Source organism: Marmota marmota, unplaced genomic scaffold, assembly GCF_001458135.2.
Source record: "Marmota marmota marmota unplaced genomic scaffold, marMar, whole genome shotgun sequence".
Classification (NCBI taxonomy): domain Eukaryota; kingdom Metazoa; phylum Chordata; class Mammalia; order Rodentia; family Sciuridae; genus Marmota; species Marmota marmota.
Genome location: NW_025999897.1, coordinates 2,045,112 through 2,062,773, shown reverse-complemented (window position 1 = coordinate 2,062,773; position 17,662 = coordinate 2,045,112). Strand labels below are relative to the sequence as shown.

Below are 17,662 nucleotides of genomic sequence, written 5' to 3'. Positions count from 1 at the left end.
CGGCGCCGGCAAGGCGGACCCCGCGCTCTTGGGCGTCCTGCAAGCCCGGCCCGGGCACGGCTCCCAAAAGGCGCGCCACGACCCCTTTTGACACTTTCCCTCCTCTGGGACGGAGCAACTACTTAACATGCAAAGTTTTCTCCAGCCTGCCTGGCTCGCCCGGGATCGTTTCAGTAGTTGAACCGGCTTCTCTCCAAAAAGGCCGCCAAGAGACACAATCTTGGAGACCCATTTTACCCGCTTTCTAACACGCACACAGATCCGGAGTCTCCCCCTCTTGCAGGCTCCGACCCCTTCCTCGTCCCGCCCTTGGTCCAGTCCTCTCGCCAGTCCCCGCCGGATCCCCGCTCCTCTCACAGCGCTCTGCATTTCAGCGATCTTACCTTTTCTCTCCGCCACCGGGGCTTCGGGGGATGATCCCACGATCAAACAGAGAAACCAGAGGGCTCTAGCTGTCATTTTTGTAGACAGGGTTCCCAGGCTCTAACATGAGCCAGGGCTTTGGCTTGCTTTCTCTCCCCCCACCCCTGCTCCACACCCCCACCCCCGTTCATGCTAATGAGGGGCAGCCTTTGGGGAAACCGGCATCGCCGGCTGAACAGACCATTGGAACAAAACCGAGCAGCAGGGATCTCTCCCTCTTCCTAAGGGGGACGAGCACATGGCCTTTCGAAGTTGTCCCTGGCAAGGTCTGTCCTGGGATCTGTGGGCAAAGATAACATCATATCCTGAACTTTGAACCCGGGTGGGTTGCAGGCTGATGGGGTGACAGGGGAAGAGGATAAAGGTACTGAGGGGGCTGAGGGACAAGGCGGGGGAGAATGAGTGATGGGAACGTTTTTCTAGATTTAAGTCAACAACTAATAGAAAATCAGTGCTTGAGACAGCTCTGGCTTGTGGAAGGAAAGAGATGCCAGAGGACAGAAAATACATTCCAGAATGTGTGAGGCGATTCCCAGAGAAACCAAGTCCCTGCCTCCCAGGTCTGCTGATATGCAATATCACTATTTCAGAACTGGAGGGGGAAAGCCCTCCACAAAATAGTTCCCCCTCTCTCTCCCCCTCCCGCCCTCTCTTCCTTCTTCCCTTGATTGAAATTGGTATTTCAGATTTATCAAGTGCTTCCTGAGTGGCTTTTACCTGCTCAGTAGTAGGAGACAAAGCTGAGAAAAACACCTTCCCTGCACCCTGGAGAAAGGTAGAAATTTTTATTCTTTCTAAGGAAAACCCTTATTCACTGCTTAGGTCTGATTAAATGACACAGCACTACTGTAAGTTGGTCCTGAGCTAAGGGGACTTTCCCTTGGATTGGACAGAAACCCAAAGGGAAAACAAGGTCATCAGAGTAAATCCCCAGCCTCACTGGGGTTGTCCACAGCTTCAAATTGCAATAGAAAGAGATGGAGGAACTTTATCTGAAGTGCAAGAGCCAACAGAGAGGCGCAGCTGCTAAAACAGAAAACAAACTTGCTGCACCAAGAGCTTTTGTCTCAGAAGAATAGTGCTAGTGGACCGAACAGATTCTGGGGACCATGTTCTCAAAAAAGACACTGGGATGCTAGAGGAGAGCCAGAGGGTGGTGAGAGGACAGGATCTCATTCATGTTCAAGTTCTTGTGGAGGGACTCAGGATAGGCAGCCGGGGTACACAAAAGCACTGGTTTTGTCCTGTGAATGTACCAGAATGAAGGAGTTATGAAGTCACTGGCTTAACTTTAGCTTAAGAAAGAATATTCTTGAACTGGAGATGTAGCTCAGTGGTAGGCACTTGCTTAGCCTGAGCAAGGGCCTGGATTTAATCCTCCATACAACAACAACAACAAAAGAAAAGAAAAAAAAAAATCTTACCATCAAGGTCTCCAACAAAGCAGATGGCTTAAAGGGTTTGTGGCAATGAACTACCCACTGCTCGGGAACTCCAAAGAGGAGAATGTCAGGGATAATGCAGAGCAAGCAGGTTCCTAATGGGTGTTTGAGGTTTGAGGGTATAGTGTGTTCAGAATGGTCATCTAGAAGGAGGCTCGGGTGCTGGGGGTGGAGCTCAGTGGTAGAGCCCTTGCCTGGCATGCACAAGGCCCTGGGTTCAATCTCCAGCACAAATAAATTAATGATAAAGTAAAAAATGGAAGAGCTGGCTGCTTTCTGCAGCTCAACTCAATTTTGTTAATGGACTGACTGATCAAGGGCCCAAGCTCTTAAAAAAAACAGATGCATAAACTAGACTATCATTTATTAATTTGGCATGGAAAGTTTGCTGTCAAAGTGAGTCACAGGTATAATTATGAATCAGAAACTTGCCTCTAAAGCACTAAATCAGATCACACCTGAAGGAGGAATCAACTAATCTTCTCTCACTCAAGTGCAAAGGAGCAAATTTTTTCTATTTCTTCCAGAAGAATGTCATTACTGCAAGTCCTGTGTACACCAGAGTCTGTGTTCACACTCCATGAGGACAAGATATACACAGGCAGCTTCGGGCTCTTGGGGCCCAGATTATCAATATTCTCACATTGTATTCTTCCAAATGCTTTCTTTCTTTCTTCCTTTTTAAGCCAAATGGAATACAAGTAATTAGGTTTCAACTTTCTCGATGACAACCACATCTCACACATACTTTTATGAGATGATGTTCAAGTCACCCAGATCCAATTTGGGGTGTTCCTGAAACTCTTCTGTGGCAGGCATGTTCTGAATGCCCCGAAGCCACTCCCTGAAATATAGCAACAAAGAGCAGCATAGCTCCCAGGGCAGCAGTTGGAAGAACTTTCCAGGATTTAGGACTAGGTCTTGAGCAGCAGCATCTGCCTTGCAGGTTCAGAAACCAAACTAGGGTGGAAAGCACAAAGTGTTCAAAGAGATTTTTCTATGTAGCCGGAATGTGTACTTATGAATGTACAATGGAAAATTGACTCAGGCAGATGTGCATGCTCATGTCAACCTGCTGAGCACCCTTCTACAAACAAGCCACATAGGAAACCAAATTATCATCAGGGTGCTTTCTAATAGAAGCCAAAGTGCAGGGAATTTGTCATGTGATTAGGATGTTTAAGGCCTTGGTTTATCGTAGCCTCATGTGTTCATGTGCACAATATGTGTGTATTCCTATCAGGTGGAAGAATCCAAGAGCCTAATTGGCATCCCTTTCTTTGACCATTTCTGGTATTTTGAGTGTATCTTTCTGCTTAGCAAACACTTATTGAGCATCTGCTATGTATATGTTGGAATTTTCCAAGTGATAGCAATGTTTTTATTATTCATGAGCTTCCTGAATCATAACTGAGTTTATGCTAATAGGTGGCTCTTGAAGGATCTCCTGATAGCTTCAGAATGAGGATAGGTACCAGTAGGTCCATGATATGATCAGAGGGTTGAGACTTTAAAGCCAATCCAACAATTTTTAGGAAAGAGAGACTCTAGAGATTGAGTTCAATTCCATGGTCAATTATTTAATCAATCACATCTTCCCAATGAAACTCCAACTGGAAACTCTGGACTTTGAAACTTCTTGGTTGATTTGCAAGTCGATATGCTTGTTGTACAGAGAGAGGACACATTTGGGACCCAATCAGATCTTGCCCTATGTGCTTCTTAATTTGGCTGGTCCTAATTTGCATCCTTTACATTAAACTGTAATCTCAAGCATAGCACCTTCCCTGGTTCTTCGAGTCAATCTAGAGAATTATGAAACCTGAGCAGGATCACGAGGATCCCCCAGATTTGTAACCAGTTGGTCTGAAATAAGGGCAATCTTGTTATGGCCCACACTCCACTTAATCAGTAGTCGGTGCTAACTCTGGGTGTCAGTGCTAGAACTGAATTACAATATACAAGTTGGTATCATATAATCCAATGTTCTAGGCATGTTTCAGAAGCCAGAAATACTAATCACACTGTTCTTCAAAAAGAATATAATACCATTGCTTTGATTTCCATTAAGTAAATTATAATCTCATTTTAGTTCTCTTTCAGGAACATTCTTGATTGGGGCCAGGGTGTCCCAAAATTCTTCAGACTTTCACAGACAACCCCTGAACTTGTTCCCACAAGCACTAGGCTAAGTCCTGGATTATGAAGACATAAATCCTCACCCAAGTGGCTCACAGACTATTATGGGAAATAACATTAATACATTACGTGAAATGCAACATTATAGTACCTGCTAGAGAGAAAGGAGTGGTTCAGAGGAGGTGGAGGCCAACTAAAGGTTGCTGGGAGACACCATTTATGTGGGTTGGCCATCCATATCCACAGGTGCCGCATCTGTGGACTCAAGCAACCTCTGATAGAAAAATACATATTTTAAATTGTCTGTACTGAACATACACAGACTTTTTCTTGTCATTCATTATTCCCTACAATACAGTAGAGCAACTGTTTACATAAGATTTACATTGTGTTCCATATTACAAGTAAGCTGGAGGTGATTTTTGTTTTTTTCTTTTGGTACTGAGAATTTACCACAGGGGCACCTAACCACTGAACCACATCCCCAGCCCTCTTTATCTTTTATTTTGAGACAGGGTCTCACTGAGTTGCTTAGGGTCTTGCTAAGTTGCTGAGGCTGGCTTTGAACTTGCCATCCTCCTGCCTCAGCCTCCCAAGCTGCTGGGATGACAGGCATACACCACCATGCCTGGCATGGAGATGATGTAAAGTCCACAAGATAATGTGTGTAGGTTGCTTGCAAATACTACTCCACTTTATATGAGGCACTTGAGTGTCTACAGATTTTGGTATCTGAGGGCATCCTGGAACCAATCCTAATGATGTTGAGGGAAAATGACACTGATTTTTATTGAATATTCCAAAATTTGGAATTAGAGTTTTCTTTTTTTTTTTTTTTAAATTTTAATGTTTTATTTTTTAGTTTTCGGCGGACACACATCTTTGTTTGTATGTGGTGCTGAGGATCGAACCCAGGCCGCACGCATGCCAGGCGAGCGCGCTACCGCTTGAGCCACATCCACAGCCCGGAATTAGAGTTTTCAACAAAACAAAACTTTCAAACCAAGCACAGTGGCACATGCCTGTAATCCCAGTTATTTGGGAGGCTGAAGCAGGAGGATCACAAGTCTGAGGCCAGCCTCAGCAACTTAGTGAGACCCCTATCTTGAAATTAAAAAATAAAAATAAAAAAGACTGGGGATATAACTCAGTGGTAAAGCACCCCCAGTTTCCATCTCCAGTACCACAAATAAAAACAAACAAAAAATCTTCAAAAATCATTTCTAAGATATTGTTAAAATAGTAGTTGGAATAGTCACAAGAGGAAAAACTGCCCAAGAGAATGGTCTCAGCTCCAGGTTCAGGATAACGAGGTGGTCCTCTGGAAGGAAAGGAAATTGGAGAAGGAAGGACTTGAGAGCCTCCCGCTCCGTATTAGTCATTTATTGCTACGGAACAAAGTATCCCAACATTTTGCAGATTAAAACAACAAACATGTTATTTCATACTTTCTGTAGGCTGGCAATGGCCCTGGCTTCGCTAGTATTCTGCTCAGGAGGATTCAGTTAGGCCGGCCGTGGGCTGGGGCTGCGGTGTGATCTGCAGGCTCCACTGGGGGAGGGCCTGCTTTCAGGTTCATTCATTGACTGGCAGCTGTAGGCTCCTGCTGGTTCTTCCAAAAGAGTTCAGTCCTTGCTACATGGGGGAACTCCCCCACCCCATCTCTCTCTCTCTCTCTCTCTCTCTCTCTCTCTCTCTCTCTCTCCATATATATACATATACATACATACATATATACACACACATATGTGTATATGTGTGTGTGATTTTTTTTTTTTTAATTGGAGAAAGTCTTTTAAGGATATCCCAAAAGACACCAGGGACACTGTTAAACAAAAGACGGATGGATTTTAGTGTACAAAATTTAAAAGTTCTATGGCAAAAAAAAAAAAAAATTAAAAAGTTAAAAATTAAACAAAATGTTCTGTTGAAATATTTACAACATATAGAGAAAAATCATATGAACAGGCAATTAACAAAAGAAGATATACAAATAGACAATAGACATATGGGGGAAATGTGCAATATTATCAGCAATCAAAGAAAAGCCACAGAAAACAAAGGGAACTCTTTAAAAAAATTAAAAAAAAAAAAAAGCAAACATTTTAGAACAGTGTGGGGAAAAACAGTGGGGAAATGTTCTAACATTGCTATACTAACTGCTCTGTGTAAACTAATATGATACACCTAGGGGTTCAGTCAGTACTATGTAGCAAAAATATGGAAATGATCAAATGATCATAGCCTTTGACTCAACAATACAGTATATAGGAATTCAGTCATTTAAAATGATCATGGGATCCTAATAATTATTGAATTATATAGATGTTGATAGGTATTAAAGTTTTAAAAACCATGTCATAAATTTATCTGTAAACAACAACAAAAATTATCTCTATTCCATCATCCCACGCTTATATCCAGAAATCATGTAATATATTTACATGTACATAAATGCACAGAAAAAGCTTAGAAATTGATATGTGAAAATATTTACAGTCGTTATTTCTAAACAGGATTATAGTTGAGGTTTTCTTTTCGCTTATCTGTAATATCCAATTATTATTCTGCAATCAATGAATATTTCTTGTACACATCTCTTCTTATAAAGACACTGATAGTTGAGGGACTCTACCCTCATCCGAACTTAAGCACCCTTCAGAGGCCGGTTCTCCTGATACCATCACCGTGAGGGTGAATTGGTGAGGCTGAGCTGGAGGGGGTCACACATTTAGGCCCTCTTCAGTGGTCCCTACTTTGCCTGTGGATTCAGCAGCGGGAAGAACCCTGAAGAGCCAGGCTGGGCAGCCTCAGCTTCACCCGAATGCAACCCGCACCGTGTTTTTCCCCTTGGACCCTGGGACCTCAGCACCCACTGTGTTCCAGATCTCTGGCAAGAGAAGCAAACGTTTCTTCATGCGATTTATTATTCAATGATCAGAGGCCTTCCACTGTGTATTGGTTATCTATTACTGCATAACAAATCACCCCGTCACTCAGCAGCTTGAAACAATAAACCTTTGTCACTCCGCCCTCTCTGGGGGGCCAGCCATCTGCGAGTGGCTGGGGAGCGGCCACGCCCACCGCCTCGCGTCCGTGCTCTGGACCCGCGCATTCTGCCCTTGTCTAGATCCAGGGACCGCGGCGTTAGCCGAAGCCTTGCAGGCAACGGAGGCAAATCCAGACGCCGAGAAAGAGGCGCTGTGCTCACGCCCCAGCAGGTCCCTGCGAACAAGGGATTATTGTTCAGCCTCGCAGGGTGCGACCCTCACCTTGGAGAGGCGCCCTCTGCTGGCCGCTCCTGCGACGCGCGGCCAGGAGCCTCCGCTAACCCTTTTCTTCCCAGGGTTGGAGTTCTCCACCTCGCTCCCCTGAAGATGGGGCCTGCGGCTCTTGACTCTCAGCCCCTTTGTTGGAATTCCCAAGGAGAATAGGAAAAACTGGCATCATTACTCTTTTTTTTTTTAATGCTGGAACCTGGTAAAACTTAAAAACAAAATTTTGAATATTAATGTTATTGCCTTGTATTTTAATATGGATTCGGCTGTTATTTTTCCAGCATTCCTAAATGAGTTTTGAAAAGCTGCCCTAATGCGATACTAATAAAGATTTGTATTTATCCACATGTTTAAACATTAAAATTCCAACGGAACCAAGTCTTAAAAATAGGCCAAACTGATAAATGCTGTTAGAAGAGGCAGTAATTGAAGGGGAGTCAATGGAGGCCTCCCGGGTGAGCCACGTCCTTCCGGTCTTTTGTTCTGTGATGTGGGGATTGAACTCATGCGCTCTCTACCTCTATGCTACAACGCCAACCCTCCATTTTTAAATTTTTATTCTGAGACAGGGTCTCACTAAATTGCCCAGGCTGGCCTCCAACTTGGAATCCTCCTGCCTCAGCCTCCCCAGTTGCTAGGATTATAGGCTTAGGACACTGCTACCAGCCTGGAGTGGTTTCATGGTCTGAGTGCAGTTGTTTAGTTTGTGAACCCTGAAGTGCTCACATGGGTGAGTTTTTCTGAATGTATCTTTCATGTTGACAACAATTATTTTTTAAAAAATTCATAAGTAGAACAGCCTATAATTAAAAAATAAGGGCTGGGGCTGTAACTCAGTGGCATAGCGCTTGCCTTGCAAGTGTGAGGCACTGGGTTCAATCCTCAGCACCGCATACAAATAAATAAGTAAATAAATAAATAAATAGAAAAACAGAGAGATAAATAAATATTTTTAAAAATAAATAAATAAATCATGACCCTAATAAATACTTGATATTTATCTGACTCAATAAAAAATAATATTTTTTTGTGAAAAATTCAAATAATTTAATGTCTCCAAACAATTGGATCCATAGTCATATAATGCTAATGGGCACAGTCACCCCATTCTCTATGTTATCAAATGAATTCCAGTATATTCCACCATGTATCTCTTCACAGGCCAGTCTGTCTTGCTCTGCAATATTAGGATTTCAGAATTAGGCCTGAGGCTCAAGAAAGGAGGCAGGTCTACACCTTGCTCACCTAAGGGTCTCTAGAGGCCATCTTTGACTTCCTCTCTCAATTTACTCCTGAGCCTGTGTGGGGAACCAAGAAGAAATCTCAAAAACGGGGGCAATTGATGAGGCCCTAACATATTTTAACATGGCCCATCAGTAATACAGCCATACAATTCCTGCTTGCCACACCTCTCAGGCAGCCTCTTAACCTTGGCATTGTGGACATTTTGGGCTGGACCATTCTGTGTGTTATAAGATGTTGAAGAACATCCATGACCTGTACCCAGTAATGCCAGGTGAGCCCCCTCCTCCCACTTGTGATAATTAAAAATGTGTCCAGACATGGCCAAATGTCCCCTGGGGAGTAAAACTGGCTGTCTATAAAGTAAACCAAACTGGACTGGTGCTGTAGCTCAGTGGTTGAGCACTTGTCTAACACGTGGGAAGTACTGGGTTCGATCCTCAGTACTGCATAAAACGAATAAGTAAATAAAATAAAGGTATTGTGTCTATCTACAACTAAAAAAAAAAAAAAGTTAACCAAACTATTTGGATAAAAGAGATGATTGACCTTTATCATAGCAGAGCATTTTTAAATCTTCAAGTTGATTTTAAACCACTTTTAACAAATATTATGTAATATATCTTAGTTTTATCTTTCTTCTCAGTCTTGATATAATAAATGTGACACAGCTGCTGTTAGTTAAAAGTTGTTGTTATCTTGGGCTGGGGCTGGGGCTCAGCTGTAGAGCGCTGGCCTAGCACCTGCAAGGTCCTGGGTTCAATCCTCAGAACCACATAAAAATATCTAAATAAAATAAAGATACTGTATCCAACTACAACTAAAAACTAAATATTAGGGAAAAAAAGTTGTTAACTTCAATGTTGCACGCTCTTGTCTCCTAGTCAAAGGGCATAAACTTTATATTGCAAAATTAAATGTGAGCCTGTGAATCTTTTACAGTTTACATCGCCTGAAATCCACAGTGGTGATGGAATAACTATGGAATATGAAAATGTACAAGATGTATGCAAAGGAACAGCAAGGGTGTTCAACATGGCAAGCATTGATGCCACTCTTGACTTAAATTTCTGTTTAAGAAATTAGCTTTTCCTATTTGTACAAAGGGCGGGTAGGAGAGTAATTCCTTGGTGGCCTCATGAATCAACAGATGAAACATCTATGACCCAAGCTGACCCAGGCTAGAACAATTGTAACTTTCCCCTGGAACCTTGATTCTGGACAGAGTGGCATCTCTCTGGGATGGAGAAAACGATCAGTGGTGGCCCTCGGGCTCTGAGAAACAGTGCGCTTCCAGCTTCTTGCACTTTGGGGTCCTCTGGTGTATCCTTGATTCCTGCTGGGGTCCCCAAATCTGGCCCTCCGGCTCTACTTCCCCTTCTCCTGATGGGTGCCCCTCCCTCTTGCCTTTCCAGGGAGTTGTGGGTACTCTGCCTCGGGCTGGTTTGCTGCCACTGTTGGCAACGAGAGGAAACTGGAGCCACTGATCAGTTGTTTGCAGAAACAAGAAAAAGAGATCCCTGGAAGCCTGGGGAAGAGTGCTTCAAGAAGGAAGGATTGGCCAAGAATTTGAAACTTTGGGGCAAAGATCGAAGATAAAAGCAAGACGAGGACTGAAAGGTATTTCTTCAGTTTTCCAACTAACAGGTCACAACAGGAGCGGGCTAGGTGGCAGGGGAGTAAGGACAGAGCGTGGAGAGGCCGCTGATCAGGTGGAGAGCATCCTGGAGGCCTCCTGGCTGGGTGGAGAGAGGGCCTGCAGGGCTGCAGAATGCCTTGGGGCTCAGAAGGAAGAGCCTGAGAGGGGCCAGCTGAAGACCCACAGCGGGGGGAGTGAACGCAGTGCGCTTTCCAGAGATCACTAAGTGCCAGCTAAGTTTCCCAGAGAGAGGGTTCAGAGCGGGGGCAGTGGGAGGGAAGAGACAGGAGAGGGAAGGACTCAGGTACACACCAGAGATGGAGGGAAGAGGAAAACGTGGAATTTGCACTGAGTGATCTGAATCTGGGGTATTCAGGAGCCACTCCTCAGTGTTTGTTGACTTCAGCTGAACAAGCCAAGGAGAGGGAGAGAGAAACTTCTGCCAGAGAGTTGCTGGGCTAAGGGGAGCCACGGAAGACTGAGGTAGGCCAGGAGGGCACCATGGAGGAGGACTGAGCCACCCAGGGCCTGGTGGATCTGCACATTTCATATCCATGAGCAATCGTGCATTTAGGGAACCAGGGTCACACTGTCACCATTTCCCCCCCCAGATGCTGTCTACAGATGACAGGCAGGAGTTCATGCAGTTCAGACTTTTTGAAGCGCCTACTGCATGTATAGTCCTAATGTGGTCACCAACTCCCAACCCTGAGACACCAGGACTGGGATGAAATGTATCCTCTGGTCTTTTCATTTGTTGATGCTTTCTGGTTTAAAAACTCGGCGCTAAGTTCCTAAACTTAAAAAGGGGGACAGGGTGTCAGTTAAACCTCTCCCTTGGTTGTTCAGTTGTTATTGTTGTTTTAATACAGTTTTTATTTTGGAATAATTTCAGACTTATGGAAAAGTTGCAAGATGGTACAAAGAGTTCTCATATATCCAGTTTCCCTGGATTTAACATGTTATCTTATCATGATCATTTGTCAAAACTAAGAGGGTTGGGGTTGTGGCTCAGTGGTAACACACTTACCTAGCATGCCTGAGGCAGTGGGTTCGATTCTCAGCACCACATACAAGTAAGTAAAATAAAGGTCCACCAACAACTAAAAAAAATGTTAAAAAAAAAAAAAAACTGGGCTGGGATTGTGGCTCAGCAGTACAACACTTGCCTAGCACGTGCAAGACCTTGGGTTCGATCCTCAGCGCCATGTAACAATAAATAAATAAAATAAAGGTATTGTGTCCAACTGCAACTAAAAAATAAATACATAAAAAAAAAACAAAACTAAGAAATCAACATTGCGGGGCTGGGATTGTGGCTCAGTGGTAGTGTGCTCGCCTAGCATGCATGAGGCATCGGGTTCAATTCTCAGCACCACATAAAAATAAAGACAAAGTCCATCAACAACTAAAAAAACATTAAAAAAAAAAAAAGGAATCAACATTGCATATTACTATAGATCCTACTGATTTTTTTCCACCAAAACCCCTTTTTTCTTCCTGTTTGAGACTCAAATCCAGTTTACCACAGTGGCTTTAGTGTTTAGTTGTTTTCAAGGAGTAGAAATTAACTCGGTGACATTCTTTCTGTACAAATTTGCAAGAGTTTAAACTTTTCATGTTAGTTAGTGAACTGATCTTTAACAGTTTGAACTCTGTATTTCTTTTATATCAATAATTTGTAGAAAACACACTCGAACACGCACCAAAACCCCTTATGTTCTAATTACAATATTTTCATTCATAATACTTGAGGAAAAGAACCCATAAATTATGTTTATTATGCTTGAATGTTGTAACAGCAGAGCTGCTTTTCTATAAAATCTGTTTAGCACTGGCAATCTGGAGGCAGCCCAGTTGGATCCGCTCACACATCCTTGGGATTAGGATGAGGAGAAAGTTTTGCAAAGGTAGCTGCCCAGTGTGAAGCTCAGCCAGAAAAGCTAGACAGTAAAAGAGGTGATACCGTTTGTCCAGTTATCAGTTTTGTAAGAATTTTTTCTTTCAAAGTCACAGACCCTGGGTTTGATCCCCAGCAACGCAAAAAAGAAAAAAAAAAAAAAGAAAGAAAAAATCCGTGTGGATAAGAAACAAATAAATCTGTATAAATTAAGCAAGAGTAAATTCCTCTCTGTAAATATACACAATATAATATAATTGTGTATATTATAAAAGTATATAATAATTGCATATATTAAAAAGTATATAATTGTGTATATAATATACGCAATTATGCCTGAATAAAGCTGGGAGAAGTAATTTTTATTATTTAGAGAAAATTTTATTAATGTTTACAATCAAGCTCACGTAGATAAGACCTTACATATTGCAGTGTAACCCCTGTACAAATGGAAAAAAAAAAGTTTAACGTTGGGGGAAATGCTTTTAAAATGAGAGTAAATTCCTCTTTTGGGGGGCAGATTTAGTGTCCACCTGAAAGATTTGTTACAGTGGTTTAAAACGCTCTCTAACTTTGTATTACAATCGATCTCAATCTCTGCAGAGAAACGAAATGACTATTGTAAAGTCGACTTTTTTGTTTATGATCACCTTTCTCTCCACCAAAACTAATCTCCGCGCGACCCAGATGGGACTCGAACCCACAATCCCCAGCTCCGGAGGCTGATGCCTTATCCATTAGGCCACTGGGTCACCACAGGATCCGGGCTCTCACACCTTCTCCTTACGTGATACCATCATCGCGGCACCGCCCCCGCGCACCAACGTCTCGCGTAAGGGTGGCGTGTGATTTGGAGGCTGCCCCCAGCGGCAGCAACGGGCGCCTGCGCCCTCCGGCGCCTGGCCTGCCGCTGCGGCATTCACTGCGCCTGCGCAGTCGGTCCTTAGCGGCCGCTCTCGGCCGGTGGCTGTCACTCACTGTCCCGCGCGCCGGCACTTGAGTCCCGGATTCTCGGGAACTTAGTGTGCTGCACGCGGACCGCAGCTGAGCGGTCTCCTTTCCGTTGAGTTCTTCGTGAAAGGTTGTGAATACTGGCTGTAGAGTTGGCGCCACAAGTGAACTTTAAGCAAAATCCCAGTGCCTGCCTTTCTCTCCTGTACTCGCATTCATTCGTCCCGAGTAGGCGTTTGCATTTTCCAGCATGCCCCGGGGACTGTGCACTGAAGGGCGCGGAAGCACTCGCAGATCAGGGCCTCCGCTTTACAGGAACCCCAGCCCTAAACTTCCTGAGCCTCGCCGCCCCCTCCCTCCCTTTCTCTCTTGCTTTTACTCAACAAAGATGAGTTTGTTAATCTGTGTGCTGGGGACTGTTGGCCGATGCCAGGGTGAGCAGGCTTTTTCACCCCAACAGAACTTCAAATCAACCTGCCCTTTCTCCCAAGCACCACTCACCTAGATCCATTTTCCTCACGTCTTCTCTTTGCCTCCGGATTAAAGGTTTTTCTCTTCATTTAAAAATCTTGGATAAGAATTTAGAGACTTCCTGGTTCTATGCACAATATCTCTATGCTCGCTGCATGAAGATGCTGCATTTGTAGGATTTAAAAATACTTGTTTTCTTCTTGCAGATGTAGTATTTGTTCTTTGCAACTTCCAAGAATAACGTAAATGCAAAGGAAATTGAAAGTGGCCCTAGTTCTATCATTTGGAATTAACCACTATTAACATTTTTGTGTATATTTTTAATTTTTTGGGTATGGTATATCACTTTCGTTACCTCTGGCCTTTGAACTATGAGACATCCAGGAATTGCTTTTCATCAAAGCTAAGAAGGTATTCATTGATTGACATTTGTACTGATGGTGTTGCAGAAGCAATGATGGGTAAAACTGGCACCTTAGCAAATTGAGGCTGTACTGGTAGTCAAACTCTTCACTTTCTGCACATGGTAGGAGGAAAAAAACAGCTTTACTTAGCAACGTGGCAGGTAAAGCTGTAAGAATAAATAATTGTATTAAGGCTCCATTCTCAAGCATACATCTTTAACTTTGACAGTCTAGAAAGTATTCATAAGTCATGTCTGCATTTCTGCCCCATACCAAAATATGATGGTTGTCTTTTGAAAAAAGATGTTTGAGAGTAGGCGGGACTAGCTGATTTGTTAATGGGAAGTAAAAAAGCTTTTAGTGACAGACAAACTATGATTGTTTGGACTTGGGCATTCTGCAGGTATTTTTTAGAAAGTGAACAGAGTAAGCGTGGCACTCCAAGAAAATAATGGACACTATTTGTTGTTAATGAAACAAACTTTCAAGAAAACATTTTAAACATTGATATTTTGTGTCTACTACCATAAACTTAGTAGTTTTCAAATAAACATTTTCCTGATGACATAGGTAGTGTTATGAGTATGATTTAAAAAATTTTTTTAAAGTTGTAGATGGACACAATATCTTTCTTTCTTATTTATTTGTGTATTTATTTTTATGTGGTGTTGAGGCTCAAATCCAGTGTCTCATACATGCTAGGCAAGAGTCTACCACTCAACTACAGCCCCAGATCATGAGTGTGATTTTTTTTTTTTATGTACAGTGTGGTTTGTGAACACTTGGAAGATCTGCATAACTCATAGTCCAGTATATTCAAAATGTATATTAGAAAATAATGCTTGAGTTAAATAATGCAGGGGTACAGTACCATATAGAATAGTTTCACTGCCTTAAAAATGTTGTGTGGGCTGGGGTTGTGGCTTAGTGGTAGAACACTTGCCTAGCGCATGTGAGGCACTGGGTTCTATCCTCAGCACCACATAACGATAAATAAACAAAATAAAAAATATTGTGTCCATCTATAACTAAAAAATTTTAAAAAAGGATGCTCTGTGTTCTATCTATTCATTCCTCCCTCCCTCTCTCCCTCCCCCCAAGAATCCCTTCCAACCACACTAATCTTTTTACAGTGTCCAGGGTTTGATTTTTGTCGTTTTTTTTTTTCCCCCTTTGGTACCAGGGGTTGAACCCCGGGAGCATTCAACCACTGAGCCACATCCCTAATCCTTTTTATTTTGAGACAGGGTCTCACTAAATTGCTTAGGACCTAGGTATGATGAGATTGGCTTTGAACTTGTGATCCTCCTGCCTCAGCCTCCTGTTCTTCTCCATAGTTTTGCTTTTTCTAGATTGTCACATACTGTAGTTGTAATCATAAGTATATGGCTTCTGCAGATTGGCTTCTTTAACACAGCTATATGAATTTAAGTTTCCTTCAAGTCTTTTTGTGGCTTCATAGCTCATTTATTTTTATCATTGAATAATATTCCATTGTATGGATATACTACAGTGTATCTATTCATCTACTGAAGAACATCTTGATTGTTTCCAAATTTTGGCAATTAAGCTGCTATAAACATTTGTATGCAACTTTGGGGTAGACATAAGTTTTCGGCTCATTTTTGCCAAATAACAAACATCATGATTCATTCTCACTAGCAATGAATGAGAGTTCCTGTTGGTCAACATACTTACCATCATTGGTGCATTATTAGTGTTTTGGATTTTATCCATATTAATAGTTTCTCATGGTATGTAATCATATCTCATTATTTTGATGATGATGATGATGATGATGATGATGATGATTTTTTGTGGTACTGGAGATTGCACCCAGGGCCTCATACATGCTGGATAGGTGTTCTACCACTGAGCTATATCCCCAACTCTTTTATCTTGTTTGTTTTGAGATACAGTCTTGCTAATTTGCCAAGGCTGGCCTCAAATTTACAATCCTCTTGCCTCAGCCTCCTGAGTAGCTGGGATTACTGACATGCACCACTGTGTCTGGCTGGTATCCCATTATTTTAATTGGAAATTCCCTAATTTCACTGTGCAGTGTCTTGTTGGAGCAATGTTATGTGAGGATCCATGCCAGCAACACTTGCAGAAGCTGGTTTTGGTGGCACATACTTAAAATCCCCAGGAGGACAGCAAGTTCAAAGCCAGCCTGGGCAACTTAGGGAGACCCTTTCTCAAAATAAAAATTGTGAAGGGCTGAGGATGTGGTAAAATGCCCTTGAGTTCAATCCCCGGTTACACACACACACACACAGGACTTGCAGAAAGTGAATGAATGTTGGTGCTGTCAGCAGAATGACACACCAGAAAGTAAAAAGATCCAGTCCAATTTCAGTGTCTCTACTGCCTCATCCATTTTTAGTGTCCTGACCACTAAGTAATTGAGTCATCCTTTCAGGGTGTGAAGTCAACAACAGGACTGGTTGGACACCCAGCAGAGAGGTACCCTCAGTGTCAGGAAGGGCATGTTCCTGAGCCTTTGTCCCTGCTGCCTTGGCCAGGTATTTTATGATCTTATTAATCAAGTTCTGTTCTGGCTAGAGAAAAACACTGAGAGACATCCCCAAAAGAGATCATCATGGCCACCTGGATATTAAGATCCTGTCCCACGGTGGAGGCTTTTGAGTCACTCTTCATATAACTCAAATGCCTATGCCTTCTAAATTCATTCCAAGAGACCCATACATGTGCCTCTTCCCTAAACCACCTATGTCATCAATCCTCCCCTCTTACTTTTCTGAATCCACCGCTGTAGATGATCCTCAGACTTATGATGAGGTTATAGCCTGATAAACCCATTGTAAATTGAAGATATTTCAAGTGGAAAATGAATTTAATATGCCTAACATACCTTAAACTTGCTCATTACAAAGTTGGGTGAAATCATCCAATGCAAAGCCCATTTTATGAGAGAGTGTTAAATATCTCAGGTACCCACACACATGGGCATTTGAAGCCATGATGGATGCAAAGCCACAAAACACGGTAACCAACACCATGTTGCCAACAGTACATTATAGGCCCTCTGTTGTTCAGGGTCGCATGGCTGACTGGAAGCTACAGCTTCCTGCACTGCCCAGCATTGAGGGGGAATATCCTGTGGATACCCCAGAAGCTACAGTTTGGAACTGAAATGTCTCCCAAAGGCCCATGTGTTAAAGACTTGGCCTCATGGGAGGAGGTTAGGTTGCTGGGGGCATCCCCCAAAGGGGGTCATGGGACCCTGCCCCTTCCTCTCTCATTTTGATTCCCAACCACCATGAAGTAAGTGATTTCCTCCAACATGTGCTTCTGTCATGACAAACTGTCCCTGCCTAAAGGTGATGGGGCCAACACATGGCCTGAAACTGAGTCAAGTCAACCTTTTTCCCTGGTAAATTGATTATCAGGTATTTGTTCCTTAATGGAAAGTTGACCTCACACCAGGAAAAGATCAAAATTCAAATTTAAAAGTTTCTACTGAATGTGTTTTGTTTTTGGTACCATCATAAAACCACAAAATCATAAAGTGAACTGTTGTACATCTGGGACCATCTTTCAGTTGCCAGAGGCAGAAAAGCCAATCCAAAATTGGCTTCAGCAATAAGGCATTGTTGTGGCTTAAATATGAAGTGTCCCCCCAAAGCTCCTGTGTGAGGCAGTGCAAGAAAGTTTAGAGGTGGAATGACTGGGTTAGGAGACACTTAACCTAATTCAGTGCATGTGTCCACTTGAACGGAATACCTGGGTGGTAACTAGGCGGGTAGGGT

General features: G+C 42.8%; 1 protein-coding gene and 1 non-coding gene across 2 annotated transcripts in view; both read right to left on the bottom strand.

Moving 5' to 3' along the window:
- CUNH17orf58 (chromosome unknown C17orf58 homolog) overlaps positions 1-541 on the bottom strand; it is a 4,263-nt gene extending 3,722 nt beyond the window's left edge. Inside the window, exon 1 of the mRNA XM_015504832.2 lies at positions 384-541. Within this exon, the coding sequence (XP_015360318.2) occupies positions 384-459 (76 nt within the window). The 5' untranslated portion in view covers positions 460-541. The remainder of the gene's footprint in view (positions 1-383) is intronic.
- A 12,201-nt stretch (positions 542-12,742) lies between these two features.
- On the bottom strand, positions 12,743-12,815 carry Trnar-ccg. Its single transcript has one exon. It is a non-coding gene; the product is annotated as a tRNA-Arg (tRNA).
- Between the last annotated feature and the right edge of the window lie 4,847 nt (positions 12,816-17,662).